Below are 19,994 nucleotides of genomic sequence, written 5' to 3'. Positions count from 1 at the left end.
TCTTCGTAAATCTGCTTTCCACTTAACCTTTTTAAGTACGGGTACTTGATGATGGGTCGATACTCCAATTTTTCGATTTTCACAATTTCGGTGGACAACTTTTTTCTTTTAATCTATTGCGTAACTCTGGTTTATTTTTTTGACGTCAAACCTTATACTTACACTTCTAATAAGTTATTGTTCGTTGCTATAGTAACGCAATATTTTGTTTATGCATGGAACTGGTCTAGGCTAACTAGATATCGATACATCCTCCTATAAAAGAAGTTAATTGGCTTAAAATGATATGGAAACTCTTCCTCACGGAATCTGCATTCGCCAATTTTTGCTAGACCCTCAGATGTGGTAATATCCATTTAGAAAACCAATGAAAAGTTGTAGCATATTCGTACTAAGATCCAGATATTTCTTGGTTTTCTCACTTGCTCTGAAAATATTTCAATGGTATTTCTGTCTTGTATTGTAGTTTAGCGATAGTACTTGTTCTTATCTTGGCTTTTCAACATTTGATGGTACTAGTAAATTTCCTTTCCTAATCTTTCTTCTCTGTTTAACATCATAGTAAAAACTGTTATTTCCATTGTACCTCATTATTTAAGTAGTTTCAAGCCCAAAAATACTCTTTCCACGATTTTCTGCAACTTTATATTTATGAGGAAAAAAATAAAGTTCTTCTCTCACAGAACCTGGATGGAATTTGAATTGCTTCAAGTCTATAAATCTTTTTTTAACCACTTTGTTGTGTCTCGTATTATACAGTTTTCAGGAAGAAGATTTATCATTTGTTCGAACCATTCTTTAAAAAATCAGCGTCCACGTACTATTGGTAATCACCGAAACGAGTTGATTCAAAAGTCAATAAATCACCCTTAACACAACCGTTTCGACTGGTAACGTGTCTATCAGTCTGCGCCCCTTTTCTATTGGTGGATTTAAACCAATTCAATTGAAAAGGAATTTTGGAAATGCGCTTTTTCCAGCTAAACCTATTTTTTTCAAAAATCTGATAATACGGCTTTATAATCTTTAACACCCAAGACTGTTGGCCTCTCTAAATATTTTTCTATTGATCTGTACAGTTTATGGTTATAAAAAAACGAAAACTATTTATTAGAATTAAGTTTGATTACTATCTGGTACATAATAATAGATTATACAGTTCTTCAGCCTGCAATTTTCATTAAAAACGCTACTGATACTTGTAACCGAGAAATATGCTTACAAGTTTTGGCAACGACGCGATTTTCTTAGTTCGATAAAAGCAATTTTGATCTCATACAATTTTCATGTTGAGAGCTAGATCACATCTTATATAACCCTTAAGTGTATCTGTGTACTCAGCGACTTCTCTTATTACTTAACAGGTTATCCCTATACCTTATAGAGAATATCAGAATATTTAGTTATATTTGAGTTTTGCTGAGATGGGTTTTAATATTCAGAGGGTTTCTTAATGTCGTTGAGACATGCATTTACGTCTTAATGCGTATATTATTTGTCGGGGATGCTAAAGAGGTTTTGGAAAAGGTAAAACGTAACCAAAAAAACTCTTTCTTGAAGCGTGAACTTGTATATAAAATGGTTTCGAGTCATGAATACAAAAAATATACCGAATTCGCAGAATTTCGTTAATGGTAAGTAACATTTTGATCTAAACGGTAATGTAGTTTGCAGTTTTCAATAAATAACGAAAATATTTCTGCAACTGCCCCCAACTTGTCAGTTTTTTATTTCGCGTAGAACGATCATCAAATCTGATACATCGCGACAAAATTTTTGTTTTATACTCTCTATACAGGCTGTCCCACGACGACGAGTTAAAACTATCTGTTTATGGCAAAATACTGAATCATGAAATCATGAAAATTTCTACGTTTGTGTTTTCGGATACGATCTTTTTCTGGTTCTACCGGAAGTCGACTGTAACTTTGTTATTTTGAATACAACACCCTGCATGTTAATACATTTTTGAAATCTACGTAAAATTTTAGTATATTTTTATCTAAAAACTTTTTTCGAAAAATGCATACTTTTTGAGTTATTCATTTTTTTGTAAAAAATTTGAACGTTGCAGACCCTTATAAATTATTTTTTTACAAAGATACCTTTAAAAATATGAAAATGGTTTCTGCTCGGTTGCTTTTATCAAGGTCACACGTATTTGTATCTATGCTGAAAAATTTTTCATTTCATACAGGGTGTGTATAAAAAGTGTTCAAAGTTTGACTTCATAAATATTAAATTTCTTTATTTTCTCAAATAGAACCACCCGGTTTTTTCTATTCTAATTTTCGTTATTAAATTGAGAACGAGCCATTTTAACGATTTCCGAAAATGTCAACAATTGACTAATGACAGTTAAATAAATGTCATTTATTACACATCTTACTAAAAGCATACATGAAAAATTAAAAAATACAATAACAATTTAAAACCTCAAATATCTCGGAAACGACTAAATGTTGGAATTGGATTTTTTGCCCCTGAATGCATTGAAATAGAAAAAAACGGGAAGTTCTATTTAAAAAAATAAAGAAATTTAATATTTATGAAGTTAAACTTTGAACACTTTTTATACACACCCTGTAGAAAATGAAAAAAAATTCAAAATCGATTCAAATACGTCTGACCATGCTAAAAGCAACCGAACAGCAAACATTTTCATATCTTTAAGGGTATCGTCGTAAAAAAATAATTTGTAAGGGAGTGCAACGATCAAATTTTTTACAAAAAAATTAAAAACTCAAAAAGTATGCATTTTTCGAAAAAAGTTTTCAGACAAAAATATACTAAAATTTTACGTAGATTTCAAAAATGTATTAATATATAGGGTGTTCTATTTAAAATAACAAAGTTAAAGTCGACTTCAGGTAGAACTGGAAATCAGCCATCTTTGAAAATATTTTAGTTAAAAAGATCGTATCCGAAAACCCAAACGTAGAAATTTTCATGATTTTACTATAAGTATTTTGCCATATATAGATAGTTTCAACTCGTCGTGGGACACCCTGTATACTATTTATATTTTTGACGATAATACTGAAAATATAATCGTCCAAAAACAATTCCCAGCACGTTTGTAAACTTTTAGCACAAGGAAATTCGACGAAAATATTCTGTGGTCGCATCAGTGTTAGTTTCCAAGACGTTTTTGTCCATCGAGTACCGTTATCATCTTCTTCGTCTTCAATTTCCTCGGCATCGCCCTCTTGCTCAGTATCAGAATCGAAAGGCCTAATTTAGACGTTATTTTCAGAATCCGTTTCTTCTATATTATCATTAGAAGACAAAATGTTTTTATCAATTTCGTCGACAGCCAATCCATTAAGTTTATCAATATCGTCAGGATTATTTACATCTTCATATTCATATTTGTACTGTTTATTGCATAAAAAATCTAAAACACACCGAAATTCTTGAATAACGTACACACACTATGACGTCCAAACAAATATATCACAAAGAGAAGATCTCCTGAATCTCCCGTGGAACTTGGGGTGAGAGAAAGGAGTCTACGCGCGAAACTGCGTCGCGAACGAGGATGAAGACCTGTCGAAATGACAGGGGCTGGTAAAATGTCCTTCGCATCCATACGTGGATTTATCCTGGGGTGGATACTTAGTGGTACGGACTTTCTTACCTGAAATTAGATTATTAGTCCCAAAGCAGATACCAGACGCATTCTTTGAAGATTTGTATAGCAAAAAAACTAACCACCTTTATAAAATTCAGACAAAGATCTCACAGAAGGTCAGTTTGTGTTGCTCTAATCGCTCAATGCTCCAGATGTAATAAATTTGTTTAATGAACAATATTAATAATCGTAACATTTTAAATGTGCCCTTATCCAATTCACGTTTTTTCGACAACGTAATGGAAAACGAGTAAATTCGATAAATTGGCATGGGGAAACTGATTTAGTTATTAAAAAATTCGATTGCGCATATAATTCCCTCAAGCAAAAATTTACACAGAGCGAAAATACAAGGGAGATAATACTCTGAAAGGTAAGAGGGTGTAAACTAGGGGTAAAAATCGAGAATTCGGGAAGTGTCTGGTTGTCAAGAACGAAATTGAAAATTTCAGTACAACCTAGTGTTAAATTGAAAGGAAACTTTTCATAATACATACATTTTTAAACCATACTTTCAAAGTAGAGACATAATAATGTTGATTTTTTATATTTCGTCTACTACAAATACAGTAGAGCGTCGGTTATCCGAAAGTCAATTATCATTATATTATTGATAATATCTAAAAACAAAATTCTAAACTTTTTTATTTCCAATTTAATAGAAAAACCGCATAAAATATTTTAAAATTCAAATTTCTCCCAACCTATCTCATTTTATAGTCAATATTATGTAAAAAAAAGTGTAATATCAATAAGTGAAGTTTTTAATTAGAACACAATTCGGAATACTATAGCAAATAAAACTTTTTTTGTTTTTAACTTTGACTTCAGTGAAATATATCATAGATAACGTTCCGTAAAACGACATCCTGCTACGTAATTTGGCCCCGTTAAAATTCACTCAATTTAGGTATGCTAGGTAGAATCCCACTTTATTGCCTCCATATATCATTTTAGACACTTGAATTTTTTTGTTTTCTTTTAAAAATCGACCAGGTTTATGTATCGGGTCGGAATTTATTGACTTATCTAATTGCTATAAAGAAATTACTTCCTCCTGGTTATTTATTATATAAGATTCTATCATTTATAAGTTGTTCACAACATACAGTGTATGGTACTAAACAATAATATACAGGTGAAATTATGAACAATGTGATTCAACAGGTCCGTACTCTTTTCGAAATTTATCTAGTTTTTCGATAAATCAGTTCAATAATGAAGGATTACGATGATTTTCTATCAAACATTATAAATGGTCTGTATTGAGAGAGTTACGAGGAATAGTTTCCTCTTCACGTAAAATAACGTATTTCACAATTCAATCAAAATATTATTACTAAATAACGATTATTCCATGAAAAAAAATCCATTTTTTCTTTTATAAAATACTTGTCAGATTCGATAAAACTAAATCTCGTTGTTCAACTTATGTAATTTCACGTGAGTAAACCTACCTATTCGTCAAATTAATCTGAATTAGATTTCCCGAGGGTATCAAAAATTGGACTACTGCCGTTTGGGAATCCCTCGCGTGTTTGTTCGTCTGTTATAAATCAATTTGTAACAATGTTTGCGAAAAAATGATGTTGGCTTAGATACAGTAATTACTTTACAGTGCAGTGCAAGATTTTTTCCTACCAAACAAATAAAAAGTAGGAATATAAACGTATTAGGCCGTGCCGGATCTGTGATGTGGACAGTAACGCCGGTCAAATAGACGAAGTTGATTCGAGGCTTATTGGTTAGTTTGGGTAGTGAGATAGATACTCTGGTTTTCAATATAAAATTATATTTGTGTTGATAGATACGTTTAAAATTTAATTAAATGTCAATTCCCATACAGCGGAACATTTCCGTATAACTAGAACTACGGATTTATTCTTCAAGAAACATTTTTATTTGTTAGTTTTACATAAAACGTACCAAATGTTCGTATCAGTTCCAATCTTCGAACAACTGTGTTTATATATTCTAAACAGATTATTTATCGAATTATTTTTGGGTTCGCAGCGTGTCGATACGAAAAAGGTACATGGGGTGATTGTAATGCGCAGAGCCAGATGACAAGAAATGACAAATTGAAGCCAAACAGCGATGCATCATGCGAGCAGACCAGACAAATAACGAAAAAGTGTAAAGCAAAAGGTGCCAAGCCAACGAAAGATAAGAAAGGTAAATTAAAAATTATCTGTAACATTATCATGCTTATAAACTAATTTTTAAACTATTAAATTTTAAAAAGAAATCTTCAGTCAAGTACCTCATTATTATATAATATATTCCTATGCGTAAATAATATTTTGGATTAGTCTATCAATATAATAATATATTTGAATTATATATAAGTTTGTTTTGAATCTTCATTTTTATAGGTAATGTTTTTTCATTGAAAATATCATTCTAATTGAAATAGTTAATAAAAAGTTTGTTAAATACTTTTTCGATTATCTTAACCTCACATTATTTCAAATTAATTTAACAATTGAGCGCGCGTTAAGTACGACGTTTACAATGTTGCCAAGCTGTTTTGTGTTTTATTTATGTTGTAAAATTTTATTTTTAAAAAATACGAATAACTCTAGATCTGTCGAACAGATACTTGTTATCCACGTCGGTTAGTGAACCCATACATTTCACAGTTTTATCCAGTGATTTATTTATAAAAAATATTAAAAACTGTAAACACAATTACTATGATTTATTATATACATGTGTACTAATATCGCCTCGATAAATATTTGAAAAACATTTCTTCATACTAGTTCAAATATTTTTGCTTTTTTCAGACTTCGACATAGTTTTTAATTATGTAGAAGTTCAATACTTTTTCATTTATATGACTGTGGTGTATTCACTTATTTTTATGGACAGAACATCTTAAATTTTTAAACGTCCACGGTATTTATTGATCTTAAGCATACAACGATGAGGAATTCCTGCCCTTATATTTCACGCAAAAAGGAATAATTTCGTAAAAATAAATAAAATATGTTATGATTATCTGAATACGGCTCTGCACATTAGAGAGTTTTGTAATTTAGCATATTCTCCAAATATTTTACGTGAAGAAAAATAATTTCGTTAAAATGATTAAAATGTGTGGTTTTCTGAATACGGCTCTGTACATCGAGTAGAGTTTTGTAATTCTATCTTTTCTTTAAAAATTCGTTCTGTATTTGTGGAAACATAATATTAATGATGTCTTTTATACTCTGTATATTCGTCTTTACCTCTTCGCAATCCGTGAACTCGATATCGATCCTCATCCGTCATCGTTTGTATGTTTATTGGACATTTAAGCTTTAGTATTCTCACAAAATCGAATAAAAGGGTAATTTTACGCCGGGGCTTTTCTTGATTTCTCATCTAAGGATGTAATTCGATACTGGACAATCGTAACGTGACATATTAGACGATCTTTTAACAAAAGACTGGAAAAGTGACCGACAAAATGAAGGTAATTCGAAATAAATTTCTTTTAACAACAGGTTAGGTTAGGTTTTTTTATATTGAAAACAAATTCACACACTTAGTTAACAATTGCTAGCATTATAAAATACACTATTTCACTAATTGAATTTTACGATGAGATAATAAATATGAGAAAATAAAGGAAGGCCAATGATTTCGATTTCTAAAGCGCGGTGTGATTATAACAAATCAACTGTAAACTGATAATCGACTTCCAAACAAAACAGTGTTGCCAACTCAAAAATTTAAAACTAGACATATATACTCGTTAGGATGTTTGTTGAAAATGATTTATTTATTGTTCGTTATAAATATTTGGATCGTTTTTTCTTTCGTTGCGTACTAATCTAATTCCGTGGCGGATACTAAAGAATTCAATTCCACCAATCAACGTAAAAACGAAGCCATAAACTAGAATTATTGGTTTCTCGATTGACATTAATTAAGATTGATAGGGACGCACTTCAGTTAGAGTTAGAATCGTTTCTGCTACTTGTTGTATGCAATTTATTGAACACATGAATAAAATTTGTTTAGGAACGTTACCTGCCAACTGGCTGACATCTGATCTATTATTCATTGATGGAATAATTAGATAATAACAAAATCTCTTATTATAAATGTTTATAATATTTAATAAGAGTATCTTCTTCATCATGCACGGTCTCCGTATATCCTTCCATACATTTTTCTATGTTCTTCTGTCGTTGGCAATTACTTTTATTTCCTCAATTCATTGGATTCTATTTAGTCTATTTGGTCAATTATCTTCCTGTTTTTCTTTTTTTTTTTATTTTCTTATCTCATTTATTATGATATATCAATCGGAATATTTTCATTTTTTCTCCACATATTTTCTCCTTATTTCCAATCCAATCTATTATTTCAGAGTTTTATCCATCCTTCCGGCTAGATTTTCCTCTTTTCATCTGCTTCTGCTTTCTGTTTTATTATATTTTAGGTTATTTTTTTAAATTTTCCTCTATTTCTGTCTTTCTTTGTCTAAAACCTTCATATATTTTCTATTCTGTTACATTTTTTTTCATCTTCTTGTTTAATTAGTATTTTTTATCTACTATTTTCTTCTCCTTTATTATTTGCCGTACTGCATTGCTCATCAATATGTTCTGTTGATGTGTTTATTATGTTGTTTTACTTCATATTTATCACGTAGTCTGTATTTTCTATCTACTAGATTCCATTTCTTTCTAACGTACCATCTTTTTGAGAATTCCAATTTTGTTTTATCCTCGTTTTTTTTTTTTTTTCTATAATAAATAACAACGAAAATATTCTGTCAGTACATATTTTTCAACCTTATTTCAGCGCCATTTGCTATGTTAAACAACATAACCTCTAATTCATTACCATGTTTCTCCATTATTTTCTTATAATTTATTATTGTTAAGAAAGATGCAATTTTGTCGAGTCCGCTACTGTATATGATGACGCTTACGAATTAGACTAGAAGGAAAAAAACAAAACAATCGATGCTAAATGTATCGATATATTCACGGGAATATGTGATATTTATTATAGGTTTTTATTTGTATTTCATGTATCGATTATTCGTTAATCGATTATTCAAACTGTTTTACGTTAATAATAAACGTCAAAAAATGTAAACATTGTTTTGATGCTATGACATTTCAACTATTTCCAATTTTAGACTATACAATTAATAACTGTGGATATACGTGTAAGGTTATAGTATAATTCGTACTAATGTTTAATGAACTAATGTATACTATTAATTAATATTAAATTGAGTTGTAATAGCATTGATTTAAATTGAAATATTTTTGTTTCAGCTCCCCGTCGCAACAGGCAGTAAAGAATATTAGAAAATTAGGATAAATAAGTTTAAATATTACTTCATTTAGCGATTCATCAAATCTTCACGCAATATTATCAATCATAGATTCATTACAATAATTTTCTGTAGGAATCTCATGGTAATCAATATGTTCATATACATATATCAACAATATATGTATATTTATTAAAATTTTACAAATAAAGGTTATGACAAAATCAAAATATAAATATTTTTTTTATTAATTATACCTTCTAATAGAAATATTGTGATTAGAGTTAAATGGAATTTTTAACGATGTACGAATAAGGTTGTTAGAAACGGCATTACCATATGAAACATTAGCAAAATTGTAAAATACATTATCCATAATACTTGTTCACCATTTTAAGCACTTTGTTTATTCAAAATCTATGAATCTCCTTCTTTTCTTTTCCTTTTACATTTCCAGGGGTGTGATGAGGTTCTAGTTCCTTTTGAAATTATTTTTTCCAGTTTATTCTATCATATTTCTTAATTTATTTGAAGTTGTTTCTAGTTTTGTCTCCGTTTTCTGTATTTTTACTATACATTGTTTTCTATATGAATAACAGGTGACATATGTGGATCACAGTCCTTATCGAATACGTCTCTTCCAATATCTTTTACCATCTTTATCAATTCCTCTGAGGTTTTTCCTTGTTTTGAGTCAAGTTCTTTTATTGTTACTATATTTATTTTACTTGGAGGCGAACAATAGGCTACTGATGAGGATCTCAGTCCCTTTTGTACCTAATTCTTCCAGTATCTTCTTTTTCCCAAATTTCTCTGAAGATCTTTCGCGTTTTATTCCTAGTTCCTTTATTTCTACTATACATTCGCTCCTGAGACGAACTACAGGAGACTGATGAGATCCCAGTAACTTTTGAACACATTTCTTGTAGTATCTTCAATATTTCTATCATTTTGTCATTAGCTTCTTTATTTTCACCATACATTTCTTACTTGTAGATGATCAACAGGTAACTGATAAAGATCCCAATCTTATTTTTGCCTTTTTTTCCAGTATATTCTATATTTTGCCGTTTTCCTCGTTTTTTATCCCGTCTCCATTATTTTTACTATAAATTTCTTCCTTGGAGGCGAACAACAGTTAAATGATGAGGATCCCAGTCTCGTTTTGTTCCAGTGGTGTCTTCTACCTTTTGCCATTTTTAAAAATTCCTCAGAAGTTCTTTCTTGATTGGAGAAGAAACAACAAGTGATTCATTAAGATCCTTGGAGACAAAAAATTTGGATACGAAATGTCTTTCGAAGCAATAATTGTTAAAAAACAGTTCGTCACCAAACTACCCATAAAAATTCGATTAGAATAAAATTGATGTGTTCTGTTGCCCATATTCACCCCATAAACACAAGTTTTAATAAGGATAAGCACCATGAGAGTTGAAAAATTGACTATTAAATACCTGCACGACTTTCAACATTTAATAAAGAAATACTATCACTCTGCTGTTATTTGAGAAACATTTCAAGAGATCTTGTGAATAAATAAATACATACTAAGCCATAAGAAAAAAGAATATGTATTTATTAAGTACCTTTAGATCAATTTCTATGAAAACTGATTGAGTTTTATTGTACACTATTATATTAAAAATATCCACGTGATCCTATATAAACATAAATACATAGGTACAATGCACTATAAAAAAGAAGAAAAGATTTCATTGACCTAAAATTGCTCTAGATAAATTTCTATGAACACTGGTACTGTGAAACTGATAGAATTTTATCATCTTCTACTTTCCCATTCGTTATGAAAAATTAGAATAAGTCAATAGCAACGATTTTTATGATAGGGAAATTAAAGCTGTACAAGCGAATTTAATAGAGGCCACAATTTTATTTGTGATTTTATATAATAAGTTTTGTATTACCTTTTAACGCTGGAACGGAACAACCTTATTAATATAAATTCCATAACCTTTGTATGTAAAACAATAATTGAATAAATAGTAGAACCCTTTGGTAAAAGGCCTAAGGTCCCTAACTGCCATTGACATCTCTCATTCATGTAGTAAGTTTTTATTCCTCATTATCCTATTATAAGGTCACCCAATTCTCTCTTTATCATGTAATATCGATATTTAAGAAAAAATATAAATTTAATGGAGACATTTAGAGTACTGATTACCGGAAATTTTACCAATAAAGAATTCTTACAATTATAGGTTATAAATAAAGTTTCCGAAGCTGTACAACTACTGCTTCTGAAGTATATTGAAATCGGCAACGCTTACTAATTATAAACTTTATTGAATAAACAGGGAAAACTAATTTATCATTCAATGGATTTATAATATCAGGTCCGTTCTCAAAGAAGTTTATAATGATTTTATTTACAGATTGTTCCAATGTTAACTTTGTATAATATTCTAAAAGATTTGTACTTTCAAAAACCTTGCAGGTAATTTACTTTAATAATTAATAAAAATATGTTTTTACATATTAACGTTAGTACCTTGTGTTATCTTTAAAAGTTGTTATGCGTCTGAAAATATTATATATCAAATTACTTGATGATAAAAATAGTTTTTACTATTTGTAAATACTACAACTTTGATATTATACCAGTTTAAAAAACTTATATATTATTGTAATGTGCGGTCCTGTTCAATAATTTCGTTTTGCCGATCACGTACAGATGGCATAGCACGGCCGAACTTTTATTTACGTTATGTCTATCTTTAAAATGAATAGACTTTGGGAGTTTAGATCAAACTGCACAAACCTTGTTAAACAGGTTATTGACAAAAGTATACGAAAAATTATTATAATTATTTTAGAATTAAAAATCGATTTGACATAACTAAATGATTTCAAAATCAAAAAGTAAGTACTCCATATTAAACTTACGTTTAAGATTTAAAAAATCTATAATACTTTCTATGGCAAGGACTAAAAATAACATCGAAATAATATTTAATGTACTGAACAATAAAATCTCCATTAAAATTTTGGTAAACTTAAGAAATGTATAGATGTTTGTTGTAGGATACTTGTAGTAATACTGGGAAAAATATAAAGTGTGAGTTATTGAAACTTTTAACATATGTTTTATTTGAATCTTCTTGGTGGTATAAATACCTGTTTTTATATTTTTTACTTACTAATTTAAGTATATATGTGGCTGTAAAACTTAATAATATATCACTGTATTTGACACATTCGATTAAAAAATAAAAATGTTTGAAATATCAAGACCGAGTTTTATTTCTTATACTACATAATTTTTTAAATTATCTAATATAAGTCCTGTCAAATTACCAAATTCAAATAACGTTTTCAGATCTTTCAGTTAATAGTTCTGTGATAAGATTTGACATATTAAAAAAAGAAGAATGCAAGTTTAAAGTCAAGAAGCATATAACCTAAATTTTTAAAATTAAATATGTAAAATGACTTTAATAGGAAATTTTGATAAAGAGTCAGAAAAAAATGATAATCAACAAAAACAAACAACTTCCTTGCCGTCTGATGCCAGCCAATGGGGCTATGACCTGTATCCAAGTAGAAAATCACGAAGTGAAACAGCGCCAAGTTTCACAGACTACATGAAAGGCAAAGGCAAAGAGAATTTAGAAAAAATTAAGTGTGAAAGAAATGTTTATAAGTGTATTAAAGATAGCCCTATAGTGAAATTAATGATGGGTGCTTTAAAAGCCTCTGGATGTGGTATAGATATTAGGAGGCATATTTCATGTGAAGAATGTGCTCCTACCGTTAGCGGGGGTTATGACCCTATTATGAATCAGGTAATTTACTTCAAGTAATTAATATTTTTTATCTTATAATTAGTTCTAACTCTTAGGTAATTATATGTCAAAATACTGCTAGAAAAGAGGGTATTGTACAAGCAGTATTAACCCACGAAATGATACATATGTTTGATTATTGTAAAAACGATTTGGATTTCAAAAATCTCGAACATTTAGCTTGTACCGAAATAAGAGCAGCAAATCTAGCTCATTGTAGTTTTATGTCAGCTTTTTTTGCTGGAGATGCATCTCTATTTTATGTTAAAGAAGCACATCAGAACTGCGTGAAGAACAAAGCTCTGAGTTCGGTTTTGAGCGCAAGAAATGTTTCAAAAGAGGAAGCGATGATAGCTATTGACAAAGTTTTTTCAAAATGTTATTCAGATTTAGAACCCATAGGTAGAAGAATTCGAAGAAATTCTATGGACATGCAAAAAGCTTATGAGGAAGGATATTACTATGGTTATAATTTATGAATTTGAACTGTGATCATTCTGATACCAACAGATGATTTTTGTTATTGTTAGTTGAAATAAAAATACATTTAGACAAATATATATTTTAATTACTCACCTTATTTCCAACAATTCAAATATAGACATACTGAATTATGACATCTTCAAAAGTGAAGATTCAATCTTTATAAATGAAAGTAGTAGTTGTATGGAACCAAAAATGGTAATTACTATAAAAGGTGCAAAAGTTTGGGAGTAAATGCTGAATTTCAACATATTTTTTTTAAATCTGTCTTCAAAAACCCTGACTTATGGTGTTCAAGCTTGCAAGTAATGTACATTTTATTACACTAATAGTGTCTTAATCATTTCTGCCGAATAAAGTGATTTTATCTCAATTTAAACTTATTATCTTCACCCAAAGCTTTTCCTGAGGGATTCTAATGCTTTTTGAAGGTAACACCAATTCCTCAAATTGATTGAAAGGTTGGTGGAGAGGAGAAAATGTTAAGAATTTTGAGACCTTTCGCTTTAGCACCTTCAGGAGGAAATTTTAGATGAACGATAAATAGATTATATGCGAGAGAAGTAATATAGAAAAACAATATGAAAGTACCAACTAAGAATGATCGTCGGTAATATCGCAGCTTCAGGAAAAAAAACAATTAAAACAAAAATTGCCCTGGGAAACATGTGGAAATTATATTCAGAAGGAGTATTTGAATTGAATTTGTTGAAGAATTCGATTACCATATAAAAAGTACCACTTAATTGGGTAAATTAAAACAAAATTGCTTTTTCAATTCTACATTTGCAAATACGCCCTCTAATTTGAAATTATTGGGCTTTCTTTTGTTACAATTTATTATAATTGTTAATTTAATCCATTTCTGAGATACGGCAGACAGTCATTAAATGGGAGTCTACAAAACATACTTAAGATCTATTCTTCAGTATACAATGGAAACAAGAACTGAAACATCAATAACTCAAAGAATGATGAGATTAAAACGTTGAGAACAATAAAGGGATTGAGCCTCTGAGATAGAATGAGAAGTTAGGATATGGGAGGTGAACTAAGAACCCAGGATTAGGTGAAACGTATAAGAGGTTGCAGAGATCATGTCAAAAGAATGCTAGAAAATGGGATGAGGTTCAGCAACTCAAGAAAAATACTAAATATTAGGAATCAAACAGGACAAAGTCAGTCATATTGAAGAAAAAATGTTTTTTATTCAAGCATATAATATCTATATTATTTTACTAGTAAAATAATGAACGCCTCATTATTGTACCAGTAACAAAATAATGAGAAACGATAGCAACATCTTATTATGGGCGTTGGAGCCAAGTAATGTCGTTTAATTTGATGTTTGTCAGGTTTGTAAAGTGTATTGTAAAATGTCTCAAGAGGAAGAATTTCAATGTAATATTTCTATGCTTAAAGAAAAAATAGTATATATCATTCTGGGCAGAAGATGTTTCGCCAAGTTTGCATAGCCTCGGCAGTGAAAGAATCTCAACAATAATGATAGCCTTTTACTCCTAATAGCGTAATGTACTATTTTTATAACGTAGATTGGGTAATTAGGAGGTATGACACTAATAATCAGAACACAACTGAGTTTCTGTAATAGAAGAAATATATTTTTGCTATTAAAAAGTCTTTAAACTCCTATGTTCATTAAACATACATTCCTAATCGAAGGTAATTAATAATAATTTCTAATTTTATAAAAATGATTAATTATACGTCAACAAAATGGTTGAATTGACATGTACGTCGCTTTACTGTCATGTCACCCACAGAACTCAAAAGTGAGTTCAGTCCGCTATTACGACACTCTGCAGAGTGCGGTAATAATTTAAGAAAATATATTTTATTTAGATATTTATAATTTTTCCTGTGTGCCGATTAATAAAAAACTCGGTAAACTTTATATTATATTTAAAATAAAAATGTACAAGTAAGCTATAATATACATATTTATATAAAATCAGCAAAAAGCCCTGATGTCAATTATCAGGTAAAACAAATAAGCAAAAAAAGATAAATGCTAAAATGACATCATAATACCACAATATATTCGATTTTATTAAAAATACAAATCTCTTTGGCAATGTGTTATGTCTTTTTTTTTCCTAATAAATTCATTTTAGACTACATAAAACAGCATCAATTTGGTACACGACGTTCAAGTTCGTAAATCGCTAGATAAAAGTTACTTCTTCGCCAAACGGTATTTCTGGCTATTCGTTTTGACAGCAAATGAAAATGGCAGCATGTTTTCCACGACGAGAAATATGCCGGAAAAACTAATAAGGTACACGCATTAAAAGTTTTTACATACTACTTAGCCCGGTGCAATAGTACCAGAACTGTATCTGTTTGGAAAACCCCCGCCAGAAGCGACTCAAAGTTCCGGAAATTCCATACCGAAAAAATGGTATACGCGTAAAACTTTTTTCATATTTTTTGGGGACCTTAATTAAGAGCAGTAGTGCCAGAAATCGGATTGGTCGGAAAACCCTCGACAGAAGCGATTAAAAGTTCGGAAAATTCATAGGAAAAAAATCGGCCTAAGAGCCTGAGGACGCGGCTAGGAATCGGGCGCGATGTACAAAAATGAAAGGCGATTTTTCTTTAATTGGGGTAGCAATAGACATGAAAAAAAGCTTTCGAATACTTTTGATTTGATATCTACGTCGAGATTGTTGGAGTTTTTCCGAAGGTGTTCCGACTTGTTACATTTCTGGCACTATTTCGCCGTTGTTAGTTGAGGCCTGGAAAACAGCTTGCCATTTTCATTTGCGGCCAGAACGAATAGCGAGAAAAACCGTTTGGTGGAAAACTAACTTTTATCTAGCGGTTTACGAACTTAAATATCGTGTACTAAATCGATGCTGTTTTATGCCCTTGGACCATTAGTACACGAAACTGCAAATATACAAATGTAATCACGAGAATGAGAATTTTTCACCTAGCAGCTTTGTCTCTTCTCTCTAAATGCTTATTATATACAAGGTGCGGCAGTTAATTCTACATTTTTGAAATCGTTGTGGATACGTAGAAAGCATTTCAGTTGCCCTGAAATAGTGGTCACAAAAACACTGAAAGTTTGTTGTGAAAGCCCAGCGTCGTTTTCGTACTCATTTTGAAGTTAATCAACCAGCGCCTAGTGTAAATTCAATAAATTTGCGGGTGACAAACGAGATCTTTTCGAACTCCTGAGAATGTTGAACACTGTACTAAGAATCCCGCTCTTGGAATTTCCGACAGATTTTGAGGTCAGATTCGCACCATCACCCTTACAAAATTCGAGTGGTTCAGGAATACAGTGTGAGCATTAATATTGTTAATGGGATTTTCCCGAATCGGAAGGATTTCTTGGCATTCCCGTTCACCCGACCTCACACCATTTGATTTTTTTTTTGTATTGGTGTTCTTGAAAAGTAAAGTTTATGGAGAAGAAGAACTTTTGGACCAAGAGATTTACCAACTCCTTTCAATGAAGACATTGATTGGCTGTTGGTGATATTGACAATACTGTATCGATATAAGTCGCATTAACTTTAGGTTTAAGTCTATTTGCTCTTAAGAAAAACCCAAAGAGAAAAAAAGTGATCAATATGAAGTGTTTGATGATTATGATGCAAATAAAGACTTCGATCTGGATGATGTTTATTTTTTTTTTCAGTTTGTTACCAACCGAATATTTCATTCAATTTTGTCTTTTATTCCCGAAAAATAAGACAAATTAATTTTTTTTGTCTGTACCAGATCTAATTTCACTTAATTTATCTAAATCCAGAGTGGCGTGGGCTGATTTAAATGGAATTTATAACGTATTTTATAAAAGTGTCCAAGGAACAGCAGCTTGGACTCCCAATCAATAATTTTTTTCGTAAAAACTAGTTTTTAACTTTGTTTTTTGTGTCAGAAGATGCCCTTAGTTATATCGGTATAACTAATTTTTTTCATACATTCCGAAAAAGTCAAAACAAAGTGTGTAAATGATATTTTAAATTAAATTTGATAAATTGTTGCATATCCACAGTTTCGTTGACTTAATTCAAAACGATAAACACACATCTGGATGAAAGAGTTTTATAAAAAATCTCCGATAATTTGTTTGTCTCCTATTGCACTGGACACGTGTATATGTATCTCTAATGGTGGATTTCGGTCAGGGATTCCTAAGCCCTCTTATTCGGATTCTTTCCTATCCCTACACACATGCAATTAACAAAAAATTAGTCGAAAACATAAAAAAATCTGAGGCTTCGAACACGCACACAAAATCTATTAAGACAACAACTTAAAGAAAGTTGATAAATTTTCAATACTAATAATATTTTTATGTTACTGTACCAAAGGTTTCTATTTTTGAGCACTAGACGGTATAGTAGGTTTTTTATAGTTTCTCTATAATCTTATCAACAGTTCTAACCTCAACAATTATTTATATATACAATACTGTGGACTATACACACACACACACACACCATTAAAAACATACTCTGTAGAGAAATCAAAAACCCAAATAAATAACATAACATCTTATTAAGACGACCTGTGGGTCATCTCATCCGGATTCTTTGATCCAAACAGAACATTGGACTCAATCACTTACGATCTTCCAAGGTTCAAATGATCTTTAAGACAAATAAGTAGCTCTTCAAAGTGCTAAATTAAACAGAGGTCCAGTAAATCTTCTACGTATCAAATCATTGCTTATGTTTTGTTGATAATGCTACCGAATACCTTGGGGTAGATGTCTTAGCATTTGAAATCACTCAATTTGATCTTCATTTGCATCAAACAACCACAGACCTGGCTTGGTATTTTTTGTTTTCTGGCTGTATCCGACGGAAAGGTGGACTATTGTCGCCAACTGTCCCAGTCCATATGCATTTTGACAATTGTCTTTCTTTTCCAAATATTTAGAGGTCCTGTTTCCACTAGCAGTGTCCTTTTCATGGTTTTCTAAAACTCCGGAGGCACTTTCATGTTGAGAATGCAAATACTGACGTTCTAGGTTCCCATCTCTATTAATTGCGTCACCTTCGGCTTCATTAAGACACTGCATCACAGTTTTAATCACCATTTCCTTCTTGACGGTCCAGTCATTAATTATGATGTAAAAAACTCATACTAACAGAAAGTTGCCGTCTGGACAATTACTTAATGATTCCACGGCGTGATCGAGCCTTAGAGGCGTTGGTTTATAAATAGTTTTCAAATCTTAGCACAAATGCCACCTTCACGGTTAGGAGACCAATACAAGCATTCCAAAGCTTTTCTAACTTCTTGATGCGGTGCTTGTAGAATTATTTGTCTTTTGCTTCAAAATAGGCTTCAATTTCAGCAATTGCTTCTTCATTTGAGCATTTTTTTTCAGATCAGAGAATAGCTAGTAGTCACTGGGGGGCCAGATCTGGACTATACGGTGGATGAGGAAGCAATTCGAAGTGCAATTGGTTGCTATCGACCTGTGAATCGAAGCATTGTCTTGGTGAAACAACGGTTTTTTTAAATTCAAACGATCCAGCAACTCTATGTTGTATTCTCTATTGACTATTTCTTCCTTTTGGAGATAGTCGATGGACAGTATTCCATGCGCATTCCAAAATACTAAAGTCATAACCTTCCCGGCTGATTTTTGTGTCTTTGGACGTGGTTCTCTGGCTGCATTTCATTCGGATGATGATCGTTTCGATCAATAACAAATGGTTGGGTTAAAATTAGACCAAAAAAAGAAATCTAGAGTTTTTTCGTTAAAAGTTTTGACCAAATGATCCATTAATTTTGATGAGGAGTGTATAGTATCCAAGTTATAACTTAAAAATTAAGGTTAACTTTGAGTAACAAGTTTTTTGTTAACCAGTGTTTATCGTAATTTGTACTTAACATGGATAAATATAATAATTGTTGTCTTTCTTAGATTTCTGTACGATAAATTGCCCGAAAATAAGTGAAAAATAATTATTTATAATATAAAATAGAATGAGAATTAAGAAAAGCTTAATTCGGCATGCATGCAGGTAATGACTAAATCCAACTTTAAATAAGCAAATAAAAACCATGCAAAAAACTTAATAATACCTTGTGTGCAGCTAAATGCGTTTATATGAAGCTTTATACAAGCTGCAGACACTAGTACTGAACTCACTGACGTTTTATTTATCAACAAATATACTTCAATAAATTTGTTTCATTTCTCAAAAAATTTATCACAGAATAAACAAAGCATAGTTGTTATTACAATAAAAATTATGAATAATTCATATAAAGAAATAGTATTTCTTTAGTTTTAATATGGTTTACTTTATTTATCTGTGGGTTATGATGTCTATGATAGATCTGTCATAGATGTCACAAATGTCACTGTCACAAGTGTCAATTTTGATTGACTAGAATTAGATAATAGAGGTTAATTAATGTAGGTCAAGAAATATTGCTTATTTAAGAAAGAGTTGAAGAAATAAATATTAAACGTCGTTTCTTTGTTTTATAGGTGAGATTTAGTTATGTAATATAAAACAGTTTATTAATATCACTTATGTGGTGCATTTGTTTATGTGTTTATTTCAATTAATTTGAAAATAATCTTATATTCATTTACACGTCATTTTACAAGTTGCTGTCAATTTGTTAATGCAGTGTGCTTCAGATAAACATCACACAGACGAAGTAATCAAGGAAGCAGAACATGGAGACTTACCTATAATAAAAATGACGATATATCAACAAGACAGGAGATTCGGGAAGCGATTCAGAAGATCAAAAATTACAAAGTGCCTGAAGACGATGC

At 30.7% G+C, this 19,994-nt stretch overlaps 3 protein-coding genes across 14 annotated transcripts in view; 2 read left to right on the top strand and 1 right to left on the bottom strand.

Annotated features, from left to right (window-relative positions):
- LOC130446005 (pleiotrophin-like) overlaps window positions 1–9,148 on the top strand; it is a 69,443-nt gene extending 60,295 nt beyond the window's left edge. For all 4 annotated transcript variants that reach the window (XM_056781975.1, XM_056781991.1, XM_056781967.1 and 1 more), the window contains exons 4-5: window positions 5,648–5,809; window positions 8,920–9,148. In XM_056781975.1, the coding sequence (XP_056637953.1) occupies window positions 5,648–5,809; window positions 8,920–8,942 (185 nt within the window). In that variant the 3' untranslated portion in view covers window positions 8,943–9,148. The remainder of the gene's footprint in view (window positions 1–5,647; window positions 5,810–8,919) is intronic.
- Window positions 9,149–12,292: 3,144 nt separating this feature from the next.
- Window positions 12,293–13,277, top strand: LOC130443483 (mitochondrial inner membrane protease ATP23 homolog). Its single transcript, XM_056778147.1, has 2 exons — window positions 12,293–12,721; window positions 12,778–13,277. The coding sequence occupies exons 1-2, from the start codon at window positions 12,365–12,367 to the stop codon at window positions 13,198–13,200; spliced, it is 780 nt and encodes a 259-aa protein (XP_056634125.1). The 5' UTR covers window positions 12,293–12,364; the 3' UTR covers window positions 13,201–13,277.
- Window positions 13,278–15,110: 1,833 nt separating this feature from the next.
- Window positions 15,111–19,994, bottom strand: part of LOC130443429 (PH and SEC7 domain-containing protein) — a 57,128-nt gene continuing 52,244 nt past the window's right edge. For all 9 annotated transcript variants that reach the window (XM_056778050.1, XM_056778086.1, XM_056778067.1 and 6 more), the window contains one exon: window positions 15,111–17,408. In XM_056778050.1, the coding sequence (XP_056634028.1) occupies window positions 17,387–17,408 (22 nt within the window). In that variant the 3' untranslated portion in view covers window positions 15,111–17,386. The remainder of the gene's footprint in view (window positions 17,409–19,994) is intronic.

Source organism: Diorhabda sublineata, chromosome 1 (genome assembly GCF_026230105.1).
Source record: "Diorhabda sublineata isolate icDioSubl1.1 chromosome 1, icDioSubl1.1, whole genome shotgun sequence".
In the NCBI taxonomy this organism is placed as follows: Eukaryota; Metazoa; Arthropoda; class Insecta; order Coleoptera; family Chrysomelidae; genus Diorhabda; species Diorhabda sublineata.
This window is presented reverse-complemented; position numbering and strand designations above follow the sequence as displayed.